Source organism: Passer domesticus, chromosome 3 (assembly GCF_036417665.1).
Source record: "Passer domesticus isolate bPasDom1 chromosome 3, bPasDom1.hap1, whole genome shotgun sequence".
Lineage (NCBI taxonomy): Eukaryota > Metazoa > Chordata > Aves > Passeriformes > Passeridae > Passer > Passer domesticus.
The window spans coordinates 113682096-113708120 of record NC_087476.1 but is presented as its reverse complement, the minus strand read 5'-3'; the positions used below and the strand labels follow the sequence as shown (position 1 = coordinate 113708120).

The following is a 26025-nucleotide window of genomic DNA, read 5'->3' as shown; positions in this document are numbered from 1 at the left end:
GCGTGGAGGGTGGATGAGGCACACAGGGGTTGCACAAGCTGAATTTTCTTTGAAATCCAGGATAAAAATGCCCCCTAAGGATGGACTGAAGATGTTATCCGAGATCATTACCCAGATCTGAGCTGTTTGCCCAGGGGAAAAATGGCCTTGAGCTTTCCAGTCTCCTTCAGGTGTGACCCAGCCCTTTTCCTCCTGGCGCTTGGCCCCACCTCCATGAGCGGCTGTGCCGCTATTCCCGGGCCAGCAAGGGAGGAACCAGGCACAGGAAAGAGGGCACGGCACGGCTTTCACCAGCAGAGAAACCCTCCTGATCCCTCAGCGTGAGCCCATGCTCTGCCTCTCTCTTTGGGAGTCTCATGGACACAGCCACCAGGCTCGTGTTCGCTGGGCTGAGTTCTTCTCTCGTGTCCTTCTGCCCAGCGGCAGCTGGGGAGGTTTTCCCCAGCAGGAAAACATCCCCCATTCGTGCAGATCCCCTCTGGGCACCCCTGCCCTGCCCACCTCCATCACACCCCTTCCCTGCCCCTGCAGCCGGGCTCCGAGAAAGGAAAACGGGATTTAAACCAGGCCAGCTGCTAAAGTGGGTTTGGGAAAGGTCCCTCTCAGCCCAGGGCACGGAAAGGGGGCAGAGCAGAGGGCAGGGGAGCTGAGCCCTCGAGCAGCCCTTGGGAGAACGGGAGGAGCAGGAGCACCTGAAGCACAGGGCACTGTGCAAGCGCAGCCTGAGCGCTCCCTGCTCCCGGGGATTTCAGCCCCTCCAGGAGCTGCCCCCCTCCCCAGTGCTGTGGTGCTGGGCTGGCTCCCACCAGGCTCCCGGCTCGACCCCGTTCTTGGCACTCCAGGGGCTTTGGATCCCTCACAAGCATTTATGTACAAACCCCAATGAGAATAAACACACCAAGGTGAGCACTGCCACCAGACTCGACTGGAACATCATCATCCCCACTGATTTCATTTTAATCGCGTTCATTCAGCAGAGAGATGAAAAAGATTATCATGAGGAGGGATCAGTGTGTTTGATTTCCCTCTCCCACCGCAGACAGGGCTGGGGATGGAATAATTCTGTCTCCCGAGCACGAAAAACTGGCAAACGCCAGGCCTGAAGGCCACACACTGAACAATGAGAAGAAACCAAACAATTGAAGGGCAGCTTTCTCCAGCTGCTTCTCCCATGCAGCTCGGGATTTCTGGGCGAGGAGAGCGCAGAACTGGAGGTCTCCACTCGACAGAACCAGGAATGTTTCCTGCGCGCCGCACAAACCTCCTTTTGTTCGCCACCTCCGGCAGGAAGCTCCAGGGAACAGCCCCAGGAGACGCGGGCACAGCTGGGCACCCAATCCCCAGGGGCGCTGCGGGAACAAAGGCCGGGTTTTAGCGCCCCGAGGCAGAATTCCCGGCCGGCACCCGGCGAGCTCCCGCTCCCGGGGCGGCCTCTCCGGGAGCCGCTCCCGCCCCGCCCCGCATCGGCGCTCGGCTGCGCGGGCCTGGCTCGCTGCGCTCGGCGCTCGGCCGGGGGCGGGGCGCGCCGCCTCACGCCCTCCCGCGCCCCCGCCGCTTCCCCCGCCGCGGCCCCGCCGGCCATGTCGCGGGGCTCCCGCCTGGCGCTGGCCGTCTCCGCGCTGCTCTCCGCCGCCGTCGTGGCGGCCGTGCACATCCAGCAGCGCCGGGAGCTGGAGGTGAGTGCGCGCCGCGGGCCGCGGGGGGGAGGCGGCGAGCGGGGCCCTGCCCCGGCCCTCAGTGCAGGCCCCGCCCCCCGCGCTCAGGCCACGCCCCCTCACCTGGCGGCCCGGCAGGCCCCGCCCACACCTGCGGGCTCAGCGCGGAGCCCCGCCCACCGCTAAGCCCCGCCCACCGCTAAGCCCCGCCCACCGCTAAGCCCCGCCCCGCGCGCTGTGCGGACCCGCACCTGAGCCCAGGTGTCCGTCCATCCATCCATCCATCCATCCATCCATCCATCCATCCATCCATCCATCCATCCATCCATCCATCCATCCATCCATCCATCCATCCACCCGTCCATCCACCCGTCCATCCATCCATCCATCCATCCATCCACCCACCCATCCACCCACCCATCCATCCACCCATCCATCCATCCATCCATCCATCCATCCATCCATCCATCCATCCATCCATCCATCCATCCATCCATCCATCCATCCATCCATCCATCCATCCATCCATCCATCCATCCATCCATCCATCCACCCATCCATCCCTGCAGCTCCTTGTCCCTGCCCACACCTACTCCGTGCCCCAGCACTGTGTGTGCCCAGCCCAGCTCCCAGAGCCGCTGCCCGCTGCCCCCGATGGTGCTCTCTCCACAGGCCACCCCTTCCCCGCGTTTTCCTGCCTTGGCCCCTGTGCTGTCCACGCTCTTTTAGGTGCACCAGCTCCCTGATGCTGTCCTGTGCGTTTCCCTGGGGAGCTCCAGGTGAGGCTCGGGGGAGGTGTTTCCTCCCTCTCCAGCCTGCAGAGGGGATGTGATCCTGCAGCCCCTAGCCAAGGCCACCCCCCTGGCAGTGTTCCCAGGGCTCTGGCTGTGCTGTCCCACTGGTGTGCCCTGTTTTTCCTCAGCCCCTGGAGATCAGACAGCCCTGTGCCGTGCCATGCCCCTGTCCCTGCTCCCCTCTCGTTCTGCAGGCTGTCAGAAGCACCGTGTGGTAATTGAACGGGGAGGTTCTCTGTGCTATATTTACCAAAAATCAGGGAGTTCCTGGCAGGCAGCCTGCGTGCCAGGGAGCCCACAGCCAAAAGGTGTCAGGTGTGAGCATGGTGAGGCCTGGAGCAGGGCAGTCCTGCCTGGGACTAAAAGCTGTGTCAGGGTTGTGTGAAGCTGTGCTGTGTGGGCAGGGAGTGTGCTGGTTTGGACCCTGCTGATCAGCCCAGGGTTATATGAGGGCACACATCTGATCCTTCTCCACTTACATACAAAAAAATCTGGAAACTGCACACAGAAACAGCCTGTGTTAACTGGCACTGGGGCAGTCAGAAGTTACAGAACACCAGAGCTCAACTTCCCAGTCCACAGCCCAGCTCAGCTGGCTGTTGCTTGGGCTCTGTGATACATTCTGTGATTAGAGGATTACATTTTCTTCCCCTCAAGAGATTGTCAGTGCTTGAGAGGGATGGAATTTGGAGGATGAGACTGGTCTGGGTGAGGAAGGAGGGGGGTTTGTGTGAGCAGGAGTTGGGGAACATTGAATGGCACAGGCAGGGATCGTTGGGGTCCTGGAGTGGCAGAGTAAACATCACCCTTGGGTGTTTCACTGGGACACCTAAACTGCATGGAACTTTTTGACCCAAATCCTGTTACAGGCTAATACCTACTCAGAAGGTCCAAGGCTCAAAGCTTATATTTTGTAAATTAAATCTGAGATTTTATAATTCTTTATGGCCAAGTCAGGCAGTAGTGGCTTCATGTTCAACAGATCCAGTTTTTTAGATAACATAATGGAAATAAATAATTGGATATTTTACAGTCCTGGTGTAGAGATTATTTCAAGTTTATCTTTATGCAGATTAATAAACATTTGACTTTTATAAATTGATGTGCCAGGCCCAGAGTGCTTTGAGCTTGCACATGCTTTTCATGCCTGCAGAAGACAAGCAGGGCTAACTTCCAAGAATAGAGGAAGATGAGAAGGTTAACTTTTTCATTTCAGGTCTTTGTCACTTGTGACACTCAAATTCTAAAGGCAACTTTTGCAAAATGTACATTTTCACAGTAAGTACATCCACCGTCTGAAAGATTGCAGGGTTTTGTGAAGGAAAAAGGGTTACATTCTTGGTGCAATTGATCAGTTACCTTGTATCTCCTCACATCTTTATTTTTATTAACTAATAGTAATGTAATAATAACTGTATGAACTCTGTGTTCAGTTTCAAATTACTGATTTTTAGTAATCAGTAATTACAGTAATTCATAGCCTGAGTTCAGTTGATGGAAGCTGGTGGGAAGGAACTGGTTTTATTAGATTAATTTCTGGAGAGTTTTGATTATTGGCAGATGCATGCGGCTGTGCATTTTCTTAACAAGATAAAATTATTTCTTAAACAGAACCTTTCTGTTTAGACAGAAGAAATCTTCTTGACAGGAGAAATGAGTGCATTTGAAGTGTGCAGTCATTGGCTTGCTAGGTGAGCAATTAAACCCCGTGATAACTTGTTGAATAATAGTCACAGACATCCTCTCAAGTGACTTCAGGGTGAGCTTTCAAATAATTTGCAGGTGCATTTTGGCATCATTCAAACAGGTCAGAAATTATTGGTCTTTCACCTAATTGAGTAGAAATGTCTAGGTAAGAGAGAGAGAAGCATATGGAAGAAGCAGCTGGGATTTTCTTAGGACTTTTTACACCCCTTGAGGGGTGGCACCCCAGGTTGAAAGCTGCTGGTGTTGTGTTGCACGTTATATATTTATTTATATATGTGTTATATGTTTACATGATTTATAACGAACAGTTTAGGTAAAGGGGATATTTGTGAAGCAAGTGCCTTGCTTTTTCAAGAGTTTGGCATAAGCAGGCTGTGGGTGTTTTTTAAGATTAAGACATGAGCAGAAAGAAGCAAGTGAAGACACATGCCAATTTCTCTTAAAATAGTTTCCAATTTGTGACAAAATTGCCTCCAAGTAGAGAAGTTTTGAGGAGCTCATTGTGATTTGGTGAAGATTTAGGTGTGAGATGACAGGATTTTTCATGTCACATCCATCCTGCATGGCATGGGAATTACAGGCTCCGAGCATTTATTTGCTCAATAGCTTTGTCACTTAGCAAACCCAACCTCTGAAGTGAGCGCAAATAAAGCACTTTTTTGGTGTAGTGATTCTGCAGATTGGCTCCTGAAGATTCCAACTACTAAGTTGCTGTGGGAAGACCCCGCAGGAGCAGCAGAGGGAACAGCCTTGCGGGAGGGGTGGAGCCTGGGTGGGGCTGGTGCGGATCAGCATCCCCGGGCTGTGATAAACCCTGTCCTTTGTGTTTGCAGAGGCTGCGAAGTGGCGTTGTCAGAGATCTTGAGCGGCAGAGGCAGAAAAAGGAGAACGTTCGCCTGTTAGAAGAGCAGATTGCTCTGACAAAGCAGCTCACTGAAGAGAGAGACAAGGCGCTGATGGAAAAACGCTCCCAGCAGTCCTAGGCTCGGCCTGCCTCCTCAGAGGTTTGATTAAAGACGTTTGAAGGTCGTTTGCATCTCGCTTCTTGCAGGTGTTTTAACAACGAGAGGTAATCTGTGAAAGACTGGTTATTGTGTATAAGTTATAATCCAGCCTCTGCAGCTTTAGGGCAGACCAAAACCCATTTTGTCTGTGATTGGTACTTGGAGTGCGGAGGCTTGGGCCGCGTGTGAGGCTGGGCAGGAGCAGCTCGTTGTTGGGCAGGCTCCCTGTCCCTCTGGGATGGCCAACAACGTTCACATGAGCGGGCTGCTCAGCCGCCACGACGATGAAGCCACCAGGACCTCCACCTCCGAGGGCCTGGAGGAGGGCGAGGTGGAAGGGGAGACTCTGCTGATCGTGGAGTCCGAGGACCAGGCTTCCGTGGATCTATCGCACGACCAGAGCGGGGACTCCCTGAACAGCGACGAGGGCGAAGCGTCCTGGATGGAGGAGATGTCCTATTACTGTGAGAAGTGCCAGAAGTGGATCCCAGCAAGTAAGGCTGTGTTGTGCTGGCTGTGGTGGCTGTTTGCAAGGTGTTGGTGCTGTCCTGCCTTCCTCTTTGACGGCTTGTTGGGCTGCTGCCTGTCCTGCCTTGGTGGGTGATGCCTGCTGGCAGGGGCTGTGTTAGACACTTCAGTCCAGGAGCTCTGTGTGCCCGGAGCTGGTGCTCTCCTGAGCAAGTCAAACTCTTCTTCAATTATTAGAGAACATCAAAGTTCAGAAACGTGCCCACCCTGACGGTTCTTGCAGCTGTTTAGAGGCTTGGGCCTCTAAACAGACCTGACCTCTCTGCTCACTCAGATAATGACCCTTGCTGTAAAGCTCTGGGGAGAAAAAGGACTTTGTGTGTTGCCATTTTCCCCTCCCTGTTGATTTTGTCACATCTGTGGAGCATATGGCTAAATCTCAACCTTAATGTTTTCCCAATGTGAATTTAAGTTGGCTTAGAAACATGCCCAGCCTTCAGCAGCCAGCTCTGGGGGGTGTTAGGAGCAAGCTGCAGAATTTGGTGCTTCTCCTCTGGCACTTGACATAAGATATATGCTGTTAGCAGTGTAACAGACAGCTTTACATTCTAAATTCTGGATTATCTGATCTGTTACTGCATTCAAGAGCCAGATACTGCTGAACACCTTGGCTTTGGTTTTGGTGGAGGTTTTTTTTTTTTTTTTGCTTGTTTGATTTGATTTGGGGGTTTTGTGGGGTTTGTTTATGGTTAGAAATCAGGATATGTTTAGGTGGCACCTGCCTTGCAGATATGTCAGAGCTGCCCTTTTTACCTTCCTAGGATTTGCCAAAATTTATAGTGTAAAAATCTCTCAAGGCGTGTTAGTGAATGTTTAGGTGTTAATGTAATGAAACCAGCACCAGACTATTTAACTACTATGAAGTAAAGGGAAATATTAACTTGAAATGTGTTAATAAAAAAAATGAAGCAGTTAAAGGTAGCTTGAGCTATCTCATGTGGAGCACTTGATTTAACACTCAACTTGTTTTATTTTACAAGTATGTTCCTCTCTGCAGTTGCTGTGGAACAAATCCAAGGAGCAGAAAAGGCCAGTTGCAAAGCAACGGTAGATACATACAAATGTGCAGAGTAAACGAGCTGCCAAACGGAGATACTGTGCTTTTTCCTGATCATTCAGTTCTAGGGGGTTCAGTTGTCTCATGTGAAAATGGCCAACGTGCTCAGGCAAATAATCACTTTTTTACATTGAGTTGCAGAAATTCTCTCGGTTTACCAAGTGCGAGGGGGTTTCTCCCCATCAGATGCAGTTGCAACTTGAATTCTGCAATTCAGTATGGAAGCAGGGTACCCATATGCTAAAAATTATAAAATGCACAGTAAAAGAGATGACATCCTTGTAGACAAACATCTTTTGAGTGTGACTTCCCAGAAACACTCTTGTCTTAACATTGTTTCCCTGTCCTCCGATGCTATTTTTCAGTTGTGCATGTTTGTGTAAATTAACTCCTGATGAGTTTAGAAGCCCTGATTCATATGATTTTTTTTCCTCTGCTGTAGAAACACGGAATTAGAGCCTGTAACTTTGGGTGCATGGGGGTTTACAGGTGGTTCTGTGGTTTTTGGTCAGACAAACCTGATCTTGGAAGAAATCCAAATTTCCTATGTGGCACTGTTTCCTCTAAAAAGGCAAAAAGATTGATTTTTACCTTTTTATTTTAGGTCAACTGAGAGAACAGCTCAGCTACCTCAAAGGAGATAACTTTTTCAGATTTACTTGCTCTGATTGCTCAGAAGATGGGAAGGAGCAATTTGAACGTCTGAGATTAACATGGCAACAAGTAAGTGAAATGTTTGTGACAGCAGAACAGCTGTGGGACTTTGTGAAATTGTTGGTTGTTGTGTACATGCTACCTGGGAAAGGAGGATCAGGTATTGGTAACAAAGGAGCATTTGCATGAACTTCAGAAATTAATTAGCTGAGGATTGCCTGCACATGAGAACTTCAGCATTTGGCAGGGAAATTGAAAGATAATCATACAAACCACATTCCTTTTTTTTTTCCTTCCCTTCATATTGCTCATGAATTCATGGCTTCAAGCAAGTTTGGAAAAGCAAAATAAATGCAATTTGGCTTCTAGGCACGAACAGTTTTTTGTGTCTAAGAAATGTAAAACTGGTGAGGTGGCAGAATAGAAACAGGAAGCTTGCCAGCTCCTGGGTACAGAGCTCCAACCTGGCCACTTGTGCACTAGCATCAGTCCTTGCTGGATTTCACTGTTCCAGTCATTTGCATACCTGAGCAATCAAAATAACATCTGTTGCATCCTTTGGGCCTGTAATGGTGTGTAGTTTCATGGAATATCACAGGATGAGCTGGGATGGAAAAGACCTTTGAGATCATCAAATCCAGCCCATGACCTAACACCACCATGGCACTGAGTGCACCATTCAGGGTTTCCTTAAACACCTCCAGGGATGGTGACTCCAACCTCAATGCCCAGTCCCTCCTTCTGTGAAGAAATTCTTCCTAATGTCCAGCCTAAACCTACCCTGGTGCAGCTTAAGATGTGTCCTCTCATCCTGTCTCTTGTTGCCTGGGGGAAGAGGCTGAGTCCCCACCTGGCTGCACCCTCCTGTCAGGGAGTTGTAGAGGGTGATAAGGTCTCTTCTGAGACTCCTCCTCTCCAGCCTGAACACCCCCAACTCCCTCAGTGTCTGTTCCTCATAGGATCTGCATTCCAGGTCCTTCACCAGCCTTGTTGCCCTTCTTGGATGTGCCACAGCTCATAAAAGGAGGTCAGGCAGGACCTGCCCCTCCTGAATCCATGCTGTAGGTGCTGATGGCACTCAAGGTGATCTGTTCCATAACCTTGCCAGGCGTTGAGGTCAGGCTGACAGGCCTGGAGCTCCCTGGATCCTCCTTCCAGCCCTTCTTGTGGATGGCTGTCACACTGGCCAACCTTCTGCCATCAGGTACCCTGCTGGTGAGCCAGGACTGGTGGTAAATGGTGGAGAGCAGCTTGGTGAGCTCCTCTGCCAGCTCCCTCAGCACCCTAGGATGGATCCCATCTAGTCCCATAGACTTGTGAGCATCTAAGGAGCTCAGCAGGTCCCCAACTGCTGCCTCCTGAATAACAAGATTATTATTCTGCTCCCTGTCCCCATCTTCCAGCTCAGGAGGCCACTTGTCCTGAGGACAAGCTGTCAGACTGTTGAAAACACCAGCCTTGTTGGCTTTCCCTTGTTTATTACCCATGGCCACTCAGCCTTATCATCATGTAAGGTAATTTGAAACACTGATTGTAACTCCTGCACTGCTTTCTCGTGGTGGCCAGTGCAGGGAAAAGATTGGTTTAGGCAGAGGTCTGTGCTGGCAGACTGGCAGAGTTTCACCAGGTTCCAGACTGGGAAAGCAAAGGCTGCTGGCATTGCCCAGGTCTCTTCAGAGTGCCATGGGAAAGGGACAGACGAAATGAAAATGTGACCACCTCCCTGGGCTTCCAGCAGCCAGAGCTGCTGCTGCTTCTGGGTGGGTGGAATTGAGAGAAAAGGCCAAACTAACTTAACTGAAGCAGGAAGAATGGGGACAGTGATTTCAGGATTTTTTTTTTTCAGAGTATGTAGCCTCAACAGATCTGTATCTTTAACTAGTTGAAAAGACAATTATTTTTGACATCCTGAGACATTGTTCCACGTGACTTTAAAACCCCCAAAATCCTGGTTATCAAACTGAGAGGGGTTGTGGGTAGAAATAGGGTGAAGGGCACATTAAAGCTGTTCATGTTTCCTCATTTTGACATCTTTGACAATACATCCCAGAAAGCCAAGATCCACTGTGAGGAGACCCATCTCCCTGAGAAAAGCAGATTTCAGATTTCTCTGGGGGTGAAATGCAAGTTGTCATTGGAAGTAGTGCCAAACCAAGACTGTGTGATTGTTGAAAGATGATCCCAGCCTAGCTGACTTTAGTTCTATTCTAATAAATTAATTGAAATTAATTAAGTAAATTACAATTAAGTAAGTAATTAACAAGTGGTCACCTAGGATTTACTTAAAGGGGGTGAGATATTTTTCAAAGGTGCCCTTTAGTTTGGGTATGTAACAAGGTAGAGTGAATTTGGTTGTGAAGTGTGTGAAAGACCATTGTCACAGTGTTTATGATGTATTGGGTAGCAGGATTATTTGTGATCCTTTTTTTTATTTATTTGAAAGACTATTTCCCTACCTCCACATTACATTCAGACCTCAGCTGTACTGTAATTCATTTATACAACAGCTGCACAGTTCTTTTTCTCAGCACAAACCTGCATAACTAGGCAGCTTGTTATTCCCCTGGGATGGAGAAATGTCTGGAAGAGTGTGCATCTAACAATAGAAAGACAAGAACAGGCAGCACAAAACCAGGAAGAAGATGGATTGCAGAAGTTGCCTATGAGATGTTGCAAAAATAAGATATTTATGAGGGAGCAAGGATCTGTGTGTGTGTGGCAGCTGTGGGGGTCTGTTCAGCAGAGAAAGCAGAAGGGATTCACTTGTGTCCAACACTTTCTGTTCCAGGTTGTCATGTTGGCAATGTACAACTTGTCTCTGGAAGGAACGGGCCGTCAGGGCTACTTCAGATGGAAAGAAGACATTTGTGCTTTTATTGAAAAACACTGGACTTTCTTATTAGGGAACAGGTAAAGACATGATATTTCCCTGAGGGTCTGGTTGGTGTGCCAAAGGAATTAAAACCTGTTATACAGATGGACAGTTTGGTTAATTTGGTGACATCTCTGTTGAGCCTTACAAGTGATAAAAAACGAGGATTTAATATTGAGAATCTGAATGCAGGCATGGAGGGTACACTTGAGAAAGAATAAGTATTTCTTACTGGGGAAAAACAACCCCAGCAATGTCACAGAAAAGCAATACAAATGCTTCTATTTTGGATTATTTCTTATCTTCCTTTAGGCAGCATGTGGACCTGCAAAGAATTGAGTTTTTCTAAACAGTCACAATGGTCTGATCCTGGTATTGCCAAACTTTAGGGACAGAAATATGATCCAGCTAAGTTCCTTGGCTATAAAGCTTGCCAAAGGACTGAGTTCTTCAAGAAGAACTGAGCCTCACCTTTTAGATCTTAATGTTTCAGATCTTAATGAAAGGGCTCTTACACAGTAGGTGTTAAACAACTGAAACGTTTTTCTCACACTGTCAGAGTGGGAGCCCCTCTCATAGAGGGCAGCCTTTATTTTCCAGGTGAACAGCACATTTCTTCTGAGCATGCTGAAGGTCTCACACCCAAGCATCACTGTTAATGCTCGTGCTGTGGAGGCAGTGAAGGAACTGAGCAATCCTTGGAAGTTGTAGGTTTGATTGACTTCACAGCTTCTTTTCTTCCCCAGGGATTTCCTCTGTCGTAAGATCTGGCCTTTCTTCCTAACCAGATTTGGTCTCTGGCTTTGCTTTCAGTGCTTGTGTGTGCCTCCTTGCTCTGTTCTCAGAAATGTTCGCATTTATCCTCTCTGGAAGCCACAGGGACCCTGACAGGAGGGCAGCTGGTGGCCCATTGTCCCTCATTCAGGGAACCAATGCCTCCCAGGGTTTGCTGCTGCCTTTTGAGACTTGCCCTGGGAACTGGGCACTCCTTGCTCTGATTAAAATTCAGAGAGTGATTCCTGGCCTCAGACTTCCCGCTTGCCTGGACAAGCCACTGAAGGAACAGAGACAGCTGAACCGTGTGTGTAGCAGTACAAACTGTGCAGAGATCTTCTTTGGCGTACTGAAGTGCAGCTTACCCAGATTTACTGTAACACCCCAGACTTTGAGCTGCAGCAGCTGGGTTTGATTTCCCATCTTTGAGGTTCAGTACCTCAAGGTGTGTAAGCCTGGGCAGCAGTGAACACCAACTCAGCCAAGCCTTGGTGAGTACAGAAGTTTCTGCATGTGAGGGTGTGCAAAGGCAAGAAGAAATCCTGAAATTCTGGGCAACTGAGGTTAAACTCTGTTCCATGAACCTGACTCTCCAGAGTCCTAGGGAGTACCTCAGTTATTGGTTACAAGGGCAGTTCTTCAGTATTTCTTCTCACCTCTTCCCTAAGTGACATCTTAGTTAGCCCTGTCCCCAGCTCCTAAAGGAACAAAAAATGCTCAGATGCCCAGTAAGTGTACACTGCCCAGCAGAGGAAAAGGCTTAAATTCAGCTCCCTGCCTCCAAGGGGCCAAAAAAGCGCTTCAGGAGTAGTTCAGTGATTGTGTGTCAGTGACTGGCAGAAACACAGTGTCCAGGATGGAAGCACAGCTGCTGAGTAGGCACCTGACCCTTGTTTTCTTCTCTCCCACCACAGGAAAAAGACCTCAACATGGTGGAGCACAGTTGCTGGCTGTCTGTCTGTGGGGAGCCCCTTGTTTTTCCGCTCGGGGGCACAGGAGTTTGGAGAACCAGGATGGTGGAAGCTGGTTCACAACAAACCTCCAACACTGAAACCTGAAGGAGAGAAGCTGTCAGCATCTGCACTGAAGGCAAAAGGTAACTCTGTCCCCAGCAGTGTGTAGATTCCTCTCTGGAACACGTGAGAAAAGTTCAGTTAAAACCAATTTTAAAACCAGTTAAACCACTGTGCATGGACCGTCCCTTAGTTTTGTTCTGCTGTAATGGTTGACTGATGAGCACTATGGTGCATATACTGTAGTGTGAGAAGCCTGTTATATTTTATTACCTTTTTCCATTGTGCTGACTTTCAGGGTTTTGAGGCTTGTGCAGAGTGGTTTTTGCTGGGGTTTTTTTTAGCTGAAATCCACAATTTTCCCACTTCTCTTTACCCTGGGAACATCTTTTATCTTTTGTCACTAGATGCAAATTCTCCTCTGTGTGGAGGAACAAAATTTGGGCTTTAACGAGGCTTTAGTCATACCCTGGCTTAATGCTGCATGTCCCAGAATGAATTTCTTGGTCACATTGAAAACCCCATCTTTTAAGCTCTGTAGTCAGTGTGGTTTTGACTGCACAGTGTGAACCCAGTGACTGCAGGAGCTCAGAACAAGCAAACTCCTTCTTTAGCAGCTTCCAAGCCCCCGCTGGATCCCATCATTACCGTGGAAGGCCTTCGGAAGCGGGTGAGCCGCAATCCAGTGGAGTCAGCCATGGAGCTGAAGGAGAAGAGGTCCCGCACTCAGGAAGCCAAGGACATTCGGAGAGCCCAGAAGGAGGCGGCCGGGTTCCTGGACCGCAGCACTTCCTCCACGCCCGTGAAGTTCAGCAGCCGCTGCCGCCGGCCCGACATCGTCCTGGAGAAAGGAGAGGTCATCGACTTCTCCTCCCTGAGCTCGTCCGACCGCACGCCTCTGACCAGCCCCTCTCCGTCCCCGTCCCTGGACTTCTCTGCTCCCGGCACTCCCGCCTCGCACTCGGCCACTCCCAGCCTGCTCTCGGAGGCGGATCTCATCCCGGACGTCATGCCGCCACAGGCACTCTTCCATGGTGAGAGCCACCATGGGTTTCCGTTGGGGATGAACTGTGTGCAGTTTTCCAGGAATATATTTTAAAATATAAGCTCCCAGTGAGGTGCAGGATCCTTTCAGGATGAGATGGAAAGTAACTGTCAATATTCTATTGTCTCAGTTGATTGTGAGAATTGACTGGTTTTCCATAGTTTTGTCACCAGCTTCTAAGGCCAGACGAAACCCCCATTGTTGTTTTCTGAGAGATCCTGAATAAACAGTGGGTAGGCTTCACACAGCAACTGCTGGACCACTCATCATAAGCATTTCACTGCAATACAGATAACACTGTTATGTAGCAAGACTAGTTTTGTCTCAAATGTTTTTCATGGGAGAAATTTCATTCCCATGGTAATATCCCAGTATTTTTTAAGTTTGATTGTGCTGATTAATGGATGCTAAATTTCAGTGAGATTACAGAGCAGTGATGCAGGCTGAATTCTCTTAGTTCCTTAAGGAGCCAGTCTTCTGGGTGACAGGAAGAATAGTGAGGGTATGCTAGCTGAAGGTACAGCTCACCAGCTTGTCTTTTTGATTTCCCAGCATTTGGGAATTTTCAGCAGCTTAATGTTCCTCAAAGAACATGTGCTTGCAGCTCAGGAGGGGCGCTGTTTCCAGATGCCAAACTACAAGACACTTTAGGAGCAAGATTGATTCTGTGTCCTGAAATTAGACTCATTTCAGCATCTCCCATCCAAAATCAGGAAAACTGGGAGTACATAGAAAATGAAGTGTGTTGGGTAAACCCACATTGTTGTTCCTTAGCAGGAAAATTCTGTGACAGCCATTTTTGAAACGGGACTTTGATGTTTAAATTATTTTTTCTTTCCCCTGAATTATTTTGATCTGTTCCACAGATGATGAGGAGATGGAAGGAGATGGAGTCATAGACCCAGGAATAGAGTATGTGCCCCCTCCCAGTGGGACAGCTGGTGCTGGCACCATGCTAGCAAGCAGGAAAAAAGTGAAGACAGCCGAGCAGATCAAGCAAGAGGTGGAGAGTGAAGAAGAAAAAACAGAACGGATGGAAGGTGACAGTGAAGATCCTGAAGAGTCAAACACACCTCTGCAGGTGAGAGGACGAGACAAGGGGAAGTCACAGCTGGAGAAGGATGCTAAACCCAGAGTTCCCAAGCACACCTCAGTTAGCATCTATGAGGAAAAGCTGCTGCTGAAGAGGCTGGAAGCCTGTCCCAACGCTTTGAGCATGACGCCAGAGGCCCGGAGGCTGAGGCGCAAGCTGCTGGTCAGGCAGGCCAAGAGGGAGAGAGGACTGCCACTCTTTGACTTGGACCAGGTTGTGAATGCTGCTCTGCTCCTGGTTGATGGGATCTATGGAGCCAAAGAAGGTGGTGTCTCTAGGTCCCCAGTAGGGCAAGCGACATACAGAACTACTAGCCAGGACTTCAGGATCTTGGACAGATACCAGGTGGGTGTTCCCAAATCTAAGTTAGGTTTTGGCACTGGTTATTTTAAAGCTTTTGCTGCAGCCAGCAGTGTCACATTGAGGTTATCTTACCCCTGAAGTGAAAAGAATCATGTGAACAAGTCTCATTTTTGGCTTGGGGCTGTGTCCCCACCAGTGCTCTCCTTAGTCCCTTTCTTCTTGGGACATGCTGGTTCAGCACTGCTATCTGTCAGTGTCAGCACCACAAATGTCACTGTGTTTGTACTCCAGCCCTGCCCAAATGCTGATGGTGGAGGCCTGGAAGCACCCAGACAGGTAGATGCTCTTTCATGTGTGTAGGAGGGAGATGACTTGCAACACTTTTAGATTTGGGCACCAAATTTGGGAGTGCTCAGCAGAGTCCAGAGGTGGGAACGCCGTGGTCCAGTCCACCCTGTCACACTGAGAGGCCCTTCCTCTCCCTCCGTACAATTCCCTTGTTAAATTTCTGCCTGACCTTCCAGCAATTGTTTTGCATTTTTCTGTGCCTGCAGACGATGCTGCCCACCACGAAGGGATACCGCCAGCAGACAACCAAGTTTCTGTACCGCCTGGTAGGCTCGGAAGACCTGCTGACAGACCACAGTATTGTCAGCCCTTACACCTCCCGAGTCCTTAAACCTTACATCAGGTACAGAGGGCCTGAGCTTGCTCTTGGCTTGTGCACCGCCAGCCCACGGAGAGGACACCTTTCTTGGGCAGTGCTCCTCACTCCTCCTCAAAGTACAACCCAGTGCACCATGGTAACCCTGGAGGGATAGCATTTGATTTAGCTGAGTAGTGAAACGGATTGCATTGGGAAGGGGAATCTCCAAGAGGGGGCAAGGGCAGAGAGGGCATTGCTGTAGCCATTCAATGCGAGTTGCACCTGCTCTTGGGTCAGAGCTGTGATTTCCTTGCTCCTGCTCTAAGGAAAGACTGGCTGGACATGCTGTGGGTCTGGAAAGTGTCCTGGCCTCTGGCACAAGGGTATTTTTGCTGAGCTGGGGGCTGTTTCCCCTTGTGAATGCAAGACTGTTCTTTATTTTCCTAAAGTTGAGCATGTCAGAAGATATTTCATGGGCAGTACCCATGTAGCTGCAGCGGCAGTTCTTGTTGCTCACTTGCTTTTTGTGTTTCCTTTTCACATTCCTGGCAGACGTGATTATGAGACAAAGCCTCCAAAACTCAGGCTGCTGGCAGAAATCCGGGCGAATCCACACAGGAATGATCTCAACTGGAAGGCTGAGCCAGAAGCACCCATTGATTACTGCTATGTTCGCCCTAATCACATCCCCACTATAAACTCCATGTGCCACGAATTCTTCTGGCCTGGTAAGATTCCTCCTGTGCTTGGGTTTCCAAGAAAGAAGTGGTATTGTTCAGAAAAAAAAAAACAACGTTCTTGGGCCAAATTTTACTTCAGTTGGTGTTTGGCTGGTTCTTAGAAACCCATTATCTGATGTTACAGGAATGTATTTGAGGTGGAGGCATGGGTTTGGTGTCTTTGTCTTTTGAGATTGCATAAAACTGGGCAATTAGGCTCTAATTAGTGCAGCACTTACAAAAATAGGTGCTAATAGGAGTAGTAGGTAGCTTAGTAGTTAACTAAATTTAAGCATCTCGTGAACTGTTTTGCAAGAATCAGGGGCTGAAATAAACAGTTTTATACCAGAGATTAGTGTTCATTACCTTTGTGAGAAGGTTTCTTCCTAGCAGCCATAAGCTGCCTATGTCAGAGTGAAAGTTGGGAAGTCTATGAGGAGTGGCTGAGGTCACTCGGTCTGTTTGGCCTGGAGAGGAGGAGACCGAGGGGAGACTCCATCATGGGCTGCAGCTCCCTCAGGAGGGGAGGCAGAGGGGCAGGCACACATCTCTTCTCTGGTGACAGCACCCAATAGAATGGCTCTGAAGCTGTGTTAGGAGTGGTAATTTAGGTTGGGGATTAGGAAAAGGTTCTTCACCCACAGGATGGCTGGGCACTGGAACAGGATTCCCAGGGCAGTGGTCACAGCTCCAAGCCTGCCCCAGAGGAGTCTGGACAACACTCTCAGGCACATGGTGTGATTCTTGCAGTTGTCCTGTGCAGGGCCAGGAGCTGGACTCAATGATCATTGAGGGTCCCTTCCAACTCAGCTGATTCTGTGATTCAGTGAATTGCTTTTACAACTGTAGGCTCTGCTGTGATGTCCTTTATTTCTTCAAGCCTCAGTATTTACAAGGTATGGGAAAGATTAGGTTTGTATTTTTAGGTTTGTCCTTTCTGGAACTGCAGGTTCTTTGGGGACAATGGCCACGCTTTCTGGGTGTGGTTATGAGGCTGCACTCTTTAGTTCTTCTGAAATAATAATAGAGATGTTCATCTGCTGCATGCATCAGCTTCTGATCAGCAAACAACACAGCAGACTAATTTAGAAAAGGCTAGTGCAAACAGTACACACCTTTATTCCAGGTAACTGTTGGCTTTGTGTTTTGATTTGCTGGTGGTGATTCAGCAGGGCTGTAGTTCAGCAGTGCCCGCATGCTGCAGTCAGGATGGGAGCTCTTTTTGCTGCTCATTATGCAAATTGCACGGTGTGGGGGGAAATAACCTGGCACGCCTTTCCTTTCACAAGCTGTTTGAGAGCTTGTGAGAGACGCTTGCAATCCCAGCAGAGGCTGAACCACTTTGTCATAGTCTCTCCTCTCCTGATAATGCATTTGAAGTTCTGGCCAAGTTGGGTTGCACGTTCATTAAGTTCTGCAGGACTCACCCTGTTTTATTTAACATAGGGAGCATGGGTGTGTTCCACCCAACTGTGAGCTGACACCCCCATCAATCTTCAAACAGGAATCCAAGTTTTTTTCATGGTGAAAAAATTCTGGTGCTGGGATATGATTCTTGCACCTTGGTTCTGTGTAGCAGGAGGGGGAAGTGAGGAATTGATGCGGGATGTAAAGCCTGGGCTGGAGAGGGTTTAGCTGGTACAGCTTGGGGGTGGGAGGCAGGGATATGCAGCTGGGTGAGCATCATTAAGCCAGCACTTAGTTCTTCTATGCCTCCAAATCCTTCCTTTCAGAGCTGTTCTTGCCTCTCCCAAGGCAGAACTAGATTTCCAGGTAGAGAGATTCCCGGGTGTTGTTTCTCACAGTGCCTCGGTGCCCTAACGGGAAACCTCTCCCTGTCGGGGAGTGTCTCCAGTGGTGAACCATCCTGAGCTAAGCATCTTCCTACAGGAAAAACTGCACCCCTGCAGAGACACCAGTGCCCGGGGCAGTGAGTGTTCTGTCCAGACACGCTGCAAGGCACTCCACAGGCAGCAGCAGCCTTGCCTTAATTAACACAGCTCCAATTTCCAATCGATCCCTCCCACGTCTTGCTCCACCCAGCTTACTCTCCAGCAAGAAAATAACTCACCCACTTCTCGCTGCCTGGTGCCTTCTGAAGTCTTGCATCTCATCAAGAGTGATTACTGGAAAACACACTCTGCTATTTTGTTACCCCGTGTTCCAAATACATTGTAATTGCCAGCTTGAGGCTGAAGCAAACGTTTCTGGCACATTTCCTCTGTGTCTTGCATCTCATTTAGGGTCTGTCCACACAAATTATCAAGCAGTCAGTCTTCAGTGCCTCGAGCTGCACTGCTGGGTGCTGACAGGCTGTGTGGATGCTCTAGGACTGCAGCAGCAGGGTGATTAGGCAAGGTAGCAAACTCCCAGTCTGTTTCTGTGTTCGGCCTCTGACTCACAGAAGCACCACTGCCTGAGAGGCTACTTCATCTCCCAGATCAGAGAATTTGCATGCCAAAAGCAAGTGTTTTGATAGCGTTGGAAGCTGTGGTCAGGCTCACAGTGCAGCTCCACAACCAGCTGAGTGCACAAGAGACGGCAGTAAGGAAGGTGGAGGAAAAAGACAGAAACCACAGCAGGCCATGCTACCAAAGCTGAAGCCTGGTTTTATGTGTGCTGCTTCTGAGGAGAGTTAAGTTTCAGTTTCATCCTTGAGTCATTTGAAAGGAAATCATCTTTGTTAGTATTTCCATGCAAGCTTCCCTGCTGAGCAGGTCTTGTTTGGTCTGTTTGTTGTATCATCTTTTCCCTTGCATACTTACCTGGCAGGGGAGGCACCACGATCAGGCACATCCCCTGCACTCTGGGTGTCCTGACCCCTGGGATTTCCCAAAATGTGGGGAATTTGGCCACATAATGTGTAGTAACAGAGGACTGCTCTAGCAGGGGCCTTGCACTATTCTATGATGCTGTGATCTCTTGCTGTCACAAATTTGAAATAAAGATAAAAAGAAGGAATAAAGATAAAAAGAAGGAATTGGTTTCTAAAATGCCCTGGATTTGAACAACACTTTTCTTTTGGTTTGCAGTGCTTCCAACTGCTGTTTCTCTCTTTCTCCCTAGGAATTGATTTATCAGAGTGCCTGCAGTACCCAGACTTCAGTGTTGTTGTCCTTTACAAGAAAGTTATCATTGCCTTTGGCTTTATGGTGCCAGATGTGAAGTACAACGAAGCTTACATCTCTTTTCTCTTGGTGCACCCTGAGTGGAGAAGAGCTGGGATTGCAACCTTCATGATTTACCATCTTATCCAGGTAATGAAATGAAATCATCCCGTGAATCTGCCAAAGAACCAGCTCTCACTTCTTCCTTGTGTGCACACCTGCAGATATTGGAGAGTAAGAACCCTTTTTGTGAATGTTTATGGGAGGGAATAGCTCCTGCTTTGGAAGTCAAAATGCGTTTAGGAAAACAACCATCCTGGTCATGTCCTCAGAATTAGAGGGATGCTGCACACTTCAGCTGTCTTGGGGTTAACTCTGTTCTTCAGGGGTCAGTAGTTTGTGTACAAGGGATGCTATAAATGGGGTGTTTAAGGAGGAAATGAGGTAAGAGTGGGCAGGGTCACTTAGAATGATTGCAGCTTTCTTGACTACACCTGGAGCTTTGTTCCGTGCAGTAAATCACTTACTGATCTCAATCACTCACTTTCATTTTATCCTCTGGTTCAAATACAGCTGAGTTAATGTTGAAGTGTTTGCAACCTCATTGTTTAAATTGGCTTGTGCTGGGCCTTGTTCCACAGGAATACTGGGGAAAATTAATCTAGCCAACTAAATGGGTGATACTAAAGGAGTTAAACTTCATTAAATCTCTGAATGAATACTGTTATTCAAGTGGCCTTAATTCCACTGACTTTATTGAATTCAATTGCAGGAAAGGCAGCTTAATTGTGAGTAAAGATGAGTAAGATGTATGTCCTTTACAAGAGCCCAGCTCCACAGTTTTACCACTCCCTGAACTCTCTTGGCCGAGCTGCCAGTGGGGAACGTTGTAGTCGAGATGAGCTTCACTAACAAAAACTCACCATTGAAACTGTTTTATCCTCTTTCTTTCTTGGCTAAAGCAAAGTAGGGAGTGCTGGCAGAGCCTTGGGGAAAGTGATCCCTGCTTTGGAAAAGCACTTTGTGCTCCTGGGCTGCCCGAGGGTAACTCTGCTACCTGCACAGCTCTCTGCAGTGCTGACACAGGCCTCTAATCAATATTCTTAAACTCAGCCCTTGCATCTCCCAGGCAGCTCTGTGTCAGGTGTTGAAGGAAATTGCCCTCAGCTCAGTGTGTTGATGTGAGATGTCAACACCTAGTGGGAACAGGCGCCAAGGTTTGCAGGGATCCAGCAGGTGGACTCTCAGACTTCCCTCTCCAGCAGAGCTGGGATGCTGGAGTTGGCAAGTCAGCCACAGAAAATCCTCACACCTTTTTGTAGGATGTATCACATCAATTAACCTAATCCTGCTTGCATGAAATTCCCTGTTGAGAAAAGCCAAGCAGATTTGAGAGATTTGAGTCTGATTAGGCACGCTAGCAATGAGAGATTAGCACTGTATGTTTGGCTCACATGAGGTTTATTTTGCTGTTGCTGACTTTCTGACAGTGGTTTAGTCCTGTGGAATAATGGTGGTTGTGACCTTCTGTTCCTCAGTCTCCATGTTGTAGGTGCTGCTTTGCAGCCTGCTTGGGCTTGGGGTCTCCTCTCAGTAGCTTGAGATACTTTGATGCCCTGCTTGGATTAAGAGTAGGTCGCTGACTTTGGGATCAGTGTGCTGAGTTTGGGGCTGAATTCTTGGGAACAGCATAACTTAATAGGAAAATGGTTTGATGCAAATAGTGATGGCTGGTTTTGCTTCAAAATTTATCCTCTCATGCATCTGTCCCAGAGGAATAAACTGCATTTTCTTAATGATCTCATTCAAATTTTCTTTTCCCCAAAACAGCTTCCAATTATTTCTTTTTCTTTCCTTCCCTCCTTAAATTCGTGAGAGTTTTCCCCTTGAATGTACTATCTTGGAGATTCCTAGAGGGTATTACTGTTCCCACTTTAGAGTTACAATACACTCAATATACATGGAATGCTATTAAATCACTTGATGAAAGCAGAAAATAAATTATTTCAGCATCTTAATCAGACTGTTGCTGGTTAGAATAATTTAGGATCTTCAAGGTAACTTCAGCCATGCTATTATTTGCTGTCTGAACTGAATTTCCTGCCTTCTGAGGAGGCGAGTGCTGTGCCCTGAAGGATGGGAGAGGAGCTGGGTGGGATAGGCAGGAATTCCAGTGTGACAGCACAGAGGTGCTCAGGCAGTCCCACAGAGCTCAGCTCTGTTTGCTGACAGGGAGGAGTGCAGAGCCTGATCCTCTGGCATGTTTTGTCTTTTCTTCAGGCCATTGTATTTAAGATCAGGGCTGTACACCAAGATTATTTTTAATTAACAATTACTTTAGTAATTTACAATGGGCAGATGACAAATTATAATCCCAAACCTTTCATTGTCAGAGAATCCACGTTTCCCAGAAACAAAGGCTTGGAGGAGCAGCAGCAGCGCTCCCTTTGCTGTTGCTATGTGTGGTAACTCCTGTGACTTCTCTCACATTTCCTCAGTACCTTGGATCTCTGAGCTGATGAATCTCCTCACCTCCGCATTCCCCCAGAGGCTGTCTCGTTCTCTTGCAGTGATATCTCCTTTTTTTTTTCCTCTCCCCCTCCCTTTGGCAGACCTGCATGGGCAAGGACGTCACCCTTCACGTCTCTGCAAGCAACCCTGCTATGCTGCTCTACCAGAAGTTTGGATTTAAGACTGAGGAGTACATTTTGGATTTTTATGACAAGTACTACCCCTTGGACAGCAAGGAGTGCAAGCACGCCTTCTTCCTCAGGCTGCGGCGCTGAGCTGCGGGAGGGCTCTGGGGAAAAGCCCAATCCATCCAAAAAACTCCCCAGCTTTTGGTGGAGGATGTTGGCTGCCACAGGAGAGCTGGAACACGCTGGTGTGTTTATCCCTAGGACTTTGGATGTCAACGGTGAGATGATGTGTGTGGAAAACGCAATCCAAAAGGATTGATTCCTGTGCTCCAAGGGGAGAGGCCTGGAAATGCCAACTAGGATACACTGAAACCACTGGAAAATTGAAATTCCTTATGGGGAATTTTCCTGCCACTACTTTGGAGAGCCTCATTAGCAAACAAAAATACCAAACAAAAAAGTGTTTCTCATTTCAGAGGGGCCCCATGGATTTCAAGTTTTGAAACCTGTCCAAAAAAATGTTGCAGGTTTTTTGTCTCTGTTTTTGTTTATTAGCAAAAATGAACACCTAAACTTAAACCATTCAGTGTTTCTGTGGTTTGATTGCTTTGTTAGGAACTGTCTAGAGTCTGTGAAGGGAAGTAAGGTATTGGTGCCTGTAGCTGGATGTTAATGTTAGGAGAGTTCTGCACATGCCAGAATCGTAGTCCTGGAACCATGTTTCGGGACTACTGAAGAGCGTGTGGATTCCCATTATCCCAAGTACAAGGCGCAGAGGAGACACCTTTGTTTGCTCCTTCCCTGCTGCCTTCCCTTCCCTTCCCTTCCCCTGCTTGCCCCGTGCTCAGTGTGACGTTCTCGTGGCGCGCAGTGTTTTGTGTTCAGGAGCGGTGTCAGGTGCGTTTGTGTCTAGGCAAGGTAGGGCACCACAGCTGCCAGATCAGCTCTTTGGAGTCTTTCCACCTCTCTGTGGTTGTTGGTCTGCACATCAGCCCTCTGGGCACTCCTCTAGCCACAGAGCAGCCTCACAGGCTCCAGCACCCACCTCCTCCTGCTGCAGGCGCTCTGGCTGGAAGAAACCCAGAGCAAAAGTCAGCGGGGATGTTTGAAATGCCGGCTCTGATTTGTAGAAGCAGTCTGCTGGCAGCTTGGAGGGAGGAGAGGGCAGAGGTGGCCCGGATCTAGTTCTTGGAAGCATCTAGGCTCACCTGGCAAAGAATAAATAGAAATACCCAAGAATTAAAAAACACAACCCCAAACACTTTCTCTGGTAGTGGCTCGTGTCCTTTTCCACAATGTAGCAGCTTCTCTCTCTGCCTGACCTTCAGTGTGGATGAACAGAAAGCTGCACTGACCAAAGGTCAGGCTGTGCAGTTTAACTATGGATCACATCCATTGGGATGCTCCTTTTACATCAAGCCCACAGGGAGCTACACACCAAATGTGACTTCTCTCCTTAATCTACTGTGTGTATCTGCTGACTATAGCAGTGATTGCCTTAGTGGAGTCTTCATTTTGGTAACAGAAGAGAAAGGGACACAAAGTATGTTTTTGTGTAGCCAGTGTCCATCATCACCAACACAAAACCAGGGGTAGTGGAAAGGAAAACCAGCCCAGCTGAGGGTTGTGCCCCGACATCCATGCACATTTCTGCCTGTTTCATGACTGTGAAAATTTTCAGTGTTCTTAATGTTATGAGTCAGCTGGACTTTGAAAGAAAAGAAATATATGTCTTTATGAATGGAATTAAAGCCCTTCCCTTGGAAAAGCTTGTCTGTAGTCATACTGTTTGTTAAGATGCCTCTCCATCATCTTATTTCATTGGAATCTGGCAAAGTCCAGCATGGCCCTAAGAGGATATGTGTGGGCAGCTGACCAAGGCAAGAAACTCATTTCCCTACGGCCACCCCCACATGCAGGCCTTAGCAAGCTCCTCCTTTCCAGACAGAATTAGGAAATACAAAGTAGTCTGAAGAAGATAGCTGGTTGTGTGCATTGTGTTCTCAAAGGTGACCATGAAGGTCTTGAGGACCATCTTGCTCTGTGGCTTTGTCCCTCAGGGACTGCCAAGTGCCGATTGTGTTATAACAGCCCTGTGTCACCGCTGAGCTGCAGCCAGCTTGTTCTATCCAGGTCCCTCGTTAACCCCCGATCCTCAAAGGCAGTGAAGTGATCCTCGGGGTGGGAGCCATGGCTTTGTAAGGAGTGAGGTTCTTCTAAGGCACGTAGTGAAACAAGCAGCCGAACGGTGTTGCCAGCCCTCTGCTTCCCTCTGGTGCCTCGGGAGCCGGCTGCTGGCTCGCCCGAGCTGTGCTTGAGGAGCCAACACCGCCCTGCTCCCCGGCTCGGCTCCTCCGCGCTTCCCGCCGCCGGGCAGCGGCCGTAGCGCTGAGGAGGAGCCGAGCACAGCCTGACAAAGCACGGCTTATCCCGGAGAATAAAGGCGGAGCCTCAGCCTTTGCTAATAGGGCGGCAAAGCCCAAGCGTTTCCCTGAGCCCAAGCGTTTCCCTGAGCTCCGATTCGCTGCCACAAGGAAAGGCTTCCTTTCGGCTGGCTGCGCGGGCTCCCTGCGGGCTCCGTGAGGGCGGCGGGCCCGCCCCGCTCCCGCCCTGCCCCGCGCGCGCAGCCGTTTGAACGCGGCCATGGCGGGCCGGGAGGGGCTGCCCGAGGTGTGGCGGCTCTACTTCGACTCCGTCCGCGCCGCCACCTTCCACAACTGGCCCTTCACCGAGGGCTGCGCCTGCACGCCCGAGCGGGTGAGCGCGGGGCCGGGGGCGGCGGGGCCGGGGCGGCGGGGCCGGGGCCGGGCGGGCGCTGACGGCCTCCGCTGTGCCCACAGATGGCGGCGGCGGGCTTCGTGCACAGCCCCAGCGAGAACAGCCCCGACGTGGCGCAGTGCTTCTACTGCCTCAAGGAGCTGGAGGGCTGGGAGCCCGACGACGACCCGCTGTGAGTACCGGGGGGATCCCTCGGCCTCCGCCCCGGCCCGGGGGAGCCGCTGGTGGCAGCCGAGGGGCTCGGCAGGGGAGAGCGGCTGCCTCCTCTTTTATTTTCTCTTTCGTTTCGCCTCTTTTCAGGGAGGAGCACAAAAAACACACCGCCGCCTGTGGCTTTCTTTCTCTTCAGAAAGAACCTCCTAAGCTGACGGTGCAGGAGTTCCTGAAGCTGGAAAAAATACGAACGAGAAAGGCACTTGTACGTACACGGCTTCCTGTCTTTGAATTGTTGAGCTGGCCTCGTTCCTTTCCACAAGGCTTTGTGCACAGTGCCTGTTGCATCCAGGCTCGGGCTGGATCAGCCGGTGTCCCCTTTCCCGGTTCTCATCCATGCAGGATGTATCCTGCTTTCTCCTCGAAGCTGAACATACTCCACTTAGTAACATCGTATTGCTTTTACTCTTTGCAGAAAAAAGAGGTTTCTCAGAAGATGACCAAGGTTGAAGATAAAGCCAAGATCCAGCGCTGTAGTATAAAGAATCTGGCCTAGACTGCTGCAGCTTCACAGTTGCCAGTGACATCTGTCTTGTCCACATGCTGTGGCACTGCCCCTGTGACTGAATGGCCGTGTTTCCTGAGGCTGCTTCCAGACTGGCTGTCCCTGAGGAGCAGAGGGAATTCTGCTTCACTCCTCCCATTCTGTCTGGGAAGTACCTGGGGTTTGATGCATTGCGTACAAAATCTTTTTCTACAAAGAGTCTCCTAATTTTCGTGCTGTTTTTTAAAGGATTATTATTTGTGGGTTTACTTGTGTTTTTTCGTTTTGTTTTGTTATGTTTTGTTGTAAATTCACCTGTTTAGAGGTATTGCTGTCTCATAAATATACTGGTAGCTCTGGTGCTAAAACTTAAGTTTCTCATAGGAGTTGACATGCATTTCCATGTTTGTACTGAGTATACCGATGCTTTTAGATACTTTGGGACTTAGAGAGGAGAAGGAGTTTTAAAAATACTTCAGGGATTTAGGATTGTGGCTAATAACACTGAGTTATACCACACCTTAGTGTGCCTGGTATTCTTGTAAACTTCTGTTTGTAGTTGGCTGCTGCCTCGTGTTGATGCATAAATAAAAGTTGAAGGCAGAACAACAAAGCAGTTTTACTCGATTTTCTGGAGGACAAGACTCTGACCTTTACTGCAATGGGCTGCACTGACTGCAGTTTTAACATCAAAAAGGAAATGAAGCTCATGAGTTACAGCTTGCAGTGCTGTTGCTCAAGTGTCAAACTCTCATAAGCAGTGTCCATCAGGCATTACAGACACTTCAGAGACACTGAAATGTATTTGTGCCTGGGAAGGTTTGGTTTGTCCCTCTGTTTGGAAAGGAAATTTGCAGAGTAGAGTGCAGTCAGAGGGGAATTGTGCTCTGAACTGCTGGAAAGGAATGGGGCAGTCTTGGAGAAATATCTGACTGTTACA

General features: G+C 48.9%; 3 protein-coding genes across 5 annotated transcripts; all 3 read left to right on the top strand.

Annotated features, from left to right (window-relative positions):
• The first annotated feature begins 1498 nt into the window (after nucleotides 1-1498).
• LOC135297542 (protein PET117 homolog, mitochondrial) lies at nucleotides 1499-5139 on the top strand. Its single transcript, XM_064415240.1, has 2 exons — nucleotides 1499-1676; nucleotides 4990-5139. The coding sequence occupies exons 1-2, from the start codon at nucleotides 1581-1583 to the stop codon at nucleotides 5137-5139; spliced, it is 246 nt and encodes an 81-aa protein (XP_064271310.1). The 5' UTR covers nucleotides 1499-1580.
• Nucleotides 5140-5397: 258 nt separating this feature from the next.
• KAT14 (lysine acetyltransferase 14) lies at nucleotides 5398-22189 on the top strand. Of its 3 annotated transcripts, none has more exons than XM_064415228.1 (10): nucleotides 5398-5654; nucleotides 7350-7468; nucleotides 10188-10309; nucleotides 11960-12141; nucleotides 12676-13092; nucleotides 13970-14541; nucleotides 15054-15190; nucleotides 15698-15873; nucleotides 18931-19121; nucleotides 21584-22189. In XM_064415228.1, exons 1-10 carry the CDS (start codon nucleotides 5399-5401, stop codon nucleotides 21755-21757), a joined length of 2346 nt encoding a protein of 781 aa, XP_064271298.1. In that variant the 5' UTR covers nucleotide 5398; the 3' UTR covers nucleotides 21758-22189. The 3 variants fall into 3 exon arrangements, with proteins under 3 accessions (XP_064271298.1, XP_064271297.1, XP_064271301.1); XM_064415227.1 differs by having other exon boundaries at nucleotides 12673-13092; XM_064415231.1 differs by lacking the exons at nucleotides 18931-19121; nucleotides 21584-22189 and having other exon boundaries at nucleotides 12673-13092; nucleotides 15054-15302; nucleotides 15698-15840.
• Nucleotides 22190-24210: 2021 nt separating this feature from the next.
• Nucleotides 24211-25698, top strand: BIRC5 (baculoviral IAP repeat containing 5). The gene is made up of 4 exons (XM_064415239.1): nucleotides 24211-24367; nucleotides 24451-24560; nucleotides 24689-24806; nucleotides 25017-25698. Exons 1-4 carry the CDS (start codon nucleotides 24254-24256, stop codon nucleotides 25095-25097), a joined length of 423 nt encoding a protein of 140 aa, XP_064271309.1. The 5' UTR covers nucleotides 24211-24253; the 3' UTR covers nucleotides 25098-25698.
• Nucleotides 25699-26025: the final 327 nt, after the last annotated feature.

Excerpts from the sequence above, each read along its gene's own strand:
- LOC135297542 (XM_064415240.1), top strand. The coding sequence starts at position 1,581 with ATGTCGCGGGGCTCCCGCCTGGCGCTGGCCGTCTCCGCGCTGCTCTCC. Across the intron at positions 1,677-4,989 it reads AGCAGCGCCGGGAGCTGGAG|AGGCTGCGAAGTGGCGTTGT; the intron begins GTGAGTGCGCGC and ends TTGTGTTTGCAG.
- KAT14 (XM_064415227.1), top strand. The coding sequence starts at position 5,399 with ATGGCCAACAACGTTCACATGAGCGGGCTGCTCAGCCGCCACGACGAT. Across the intron at positions 7,469-10,187 it reads TGAGATTAACATGGCAACAA|GTTGTCATGTTGGCAATGTA; the intron begins GTAAGTGAAATG and ends TTTCTGTTCCAG. Across the intron at positions 14,542-15,053 it reads GGATCTTGGACAGATACCAG|ACGATGCTGCCCACCACGAA; the intron begins GTGGGTGTTCCC and ends CTGTGCCTGCAG.
- BIRC5 (XM_064415239.1), top strand. The coding sequence starts at position 24,254 with ATGGCGGGCCGGGAGGGGCTGCCCGAGGTGTGGCGGCTCTACTTCGAC. Across the intron at positions 24,368-24,450 it reads GCGCCTGCACGCCCGAGCGG|ATGGCGGCGGCGGGCTTCGT; the intron begins GTGAGCGCGGGG and ends CTGTGCCCACAG. Across the intron at positions 24,561-24,688 it reads GAGCCCGACGACGACCCGCT|GGAGGAGCACAAAAAACACA; the intron begins GTGAGTACCGGG and ends GCCTCTTTTCAG.